At 31.9% G+C, this 1,878-nt stretch overlaps 1 protein-coding gene and 1 pseudogene across 1 annotated transcript in view; both read left to right on the top strand.

Moving 5' to 3' along the window:
- The window catches only part of LOC105450580, an 18,494-nt pseudogene extending 17,677 nt beyond the window's left edge, over positions 1–817 (top strand).
- The window catches only part of LOC105450634, a 6,625-nt gene continuing 5,558 nt past the window's right edge, over positions 812–1,878 (top strand). Inside the window, exons 1-3 of the mRNA XM_011690566.1 lie at positions 812–1,054; positions 1,449–1,759; positions 1,846–1,875. Of these exons, the coding sequence (XP_011688868.1) occupies positions 820–1,054; positions 1,449–1,759; positions 1,846–1,875 (576 nt within the window). The 5' untranslated portion in view covers positions 812–819. The remainder of the gene's footprint in view (positions 1,055–1,448; positions 1,760–1,845; positions 1,876–1,878) is intronic.

Here is a 1,878-nt window from a genome sequence, read left to right as displayed (position 1 = left end):
CAAATTTTAATATTTGATTTGTTTTAATAAACATCGCCTTTTTATTCTAATAATAAGGTTGCCTTCAGAGAGCATTTGCTATTGTTGTTATAATTAAACGCTGTATCATTATATCTACAGTTTACGCATAATGCGTCATTTATGTTGTCTTTGTTATTTACAGAATGTTAAACAAAGATAAATTATGCATTGTGTGCATCATGCGTAAAACAGAACTCTAAGTTTGTCAATTTCTCTACACCTTTGGACACTGAAAACATCGCGCCCGATTACGAATATAATTTTGAGCTTTAAGATTTATCTAAACTAATTCGCTAAAATATTTAGAATTTTATAGAAAAACAATATTGCCGTTTAGAGAAATAAAGAAATTTCTTAACTTAAGAAAAATGATAAGTTAAAGTTTGTGTTTAAAAAAAATTAATTTATTGAAGTTAAAAATTAACTCATTTAAAATTATCTCAGTTGAGTTAAAAGTTATCAACTACTTAATTTTTTTATTTAACTTTTAATTAACTAGTTACTACCCAATATATATATAGGTATATGTTCCAAAATAGAATCATTCCTTTTTTTTCAAAAAACTTATCTGTAAACTTATTTAGTTTAGTTTTTATGACCTTTAACCTTTAACAGCTAGCGATTTAGTTTATCTCCTGAAAGCGGATGTACTTCAAGTGACTGTATAAGTACAAGCCAATAAGCGAGAACAAGATATTACAAAGGAATTGCAAATGGTGAACCCTAGCCGTCAACAGAGCACAATTCAGAGGCTACTAAATAGTTTCCCGAAATTTGCGACATAAGTCATAGGACACCATGTCGGTCGAAGCATTATCCGGCAAAGTTTTTATGATAATAACTGGTGCGAGTCGCGGTATCGGTCGCCAAATCGCGATAACACTTGGTTCGATGCTGGAGAAAGATTCGCGCGTGCTTTTATTAGCGAGGAATAAGGATGCGTTGCAGGAAGTTGCAAAAAGTATACCGTCCAAAGTGAAAGTCTGTACCATTAGTGCGGACTTAAGTAAATCAACTGATACCAAATTAAAAGGTAAATCGTGTGGTCTTGAATAAATCAACTAGAGATGTGCGAATCAAGCATTTGCATAATCGAATCGAATCAAGTCGAATTTTTTATAACATATGTTCAAAATCGAATTGAATCGAGTCGAATATCTCTTTAATTCGAATACGAATCGAATCTGATTCAAATTTTCCCAGATTTACATTACATGTTAATTATTAAACGTAATAAATATCACGAAATCCACTGTGATTCGATTCGATTCGATTCGAATTCGAACTATTCGCATACCTCTAAAATCAACTGATACTAAATTCAAAGCTAATCATTCTTATTTTTAAAATATTTTGGACACGTATGGATGCAATGACCAGAAAGAATTTCAATTTTATGACAATAATTTTATTTTTATGTGTCCTAGAATTCATGTCGGAATCATTGAGGGGAACTACTTTCAACGCGTTTGATCGAGTGATTCTGGTACATAATGTTGGTTCCCCGGGCGATTTCTTTCTAGCAATAAACGATTTATTGGACTTGAAAATCTGGAGAGAATTCTACGATTTAAACTTTTTTGTACCTACCGTATTAAACGCGGTGGTCATGAATATGTTTGCTAGTAAAACTATTAAAAAGACGGTTATCAATATTACATCCATGTTTGCAGTTCAACCGTGCACTGGCGCTGGCCAATACGCTTCCGTGAAAGCAGCACGAGAAATGTACTTTAAGGTATATATATATTTTTTAATTCACAATATCTCTATAATCTATAAAATAGATATAATATTCTTTTATGTGCATTTTTCTTCATGCAGGTATTTGCTCTGGAAAACCCTGATGTTAACGTG

This window comes from Wasmannia auropunctata, unplaced genomic scaffold (genome assembly GCF_000956235.1).
Source record: "Wasmannia auropunctata unplaced genomic scaffold, wasmannia.A_1.0 LD336060.1, whole genome shotgun sequence".
Taxonomy (NCBI): Eukaryota; Metazoa; Arthropoda; class Insecta; order Hymenoptera; family Formicidae; genus Wasmannia; species Wasmannia auropunctata.
Note: the sequence above shows the minus strand (reverse complement) of the source record. Positions and strands in the feature narration are given on the sequence as shown.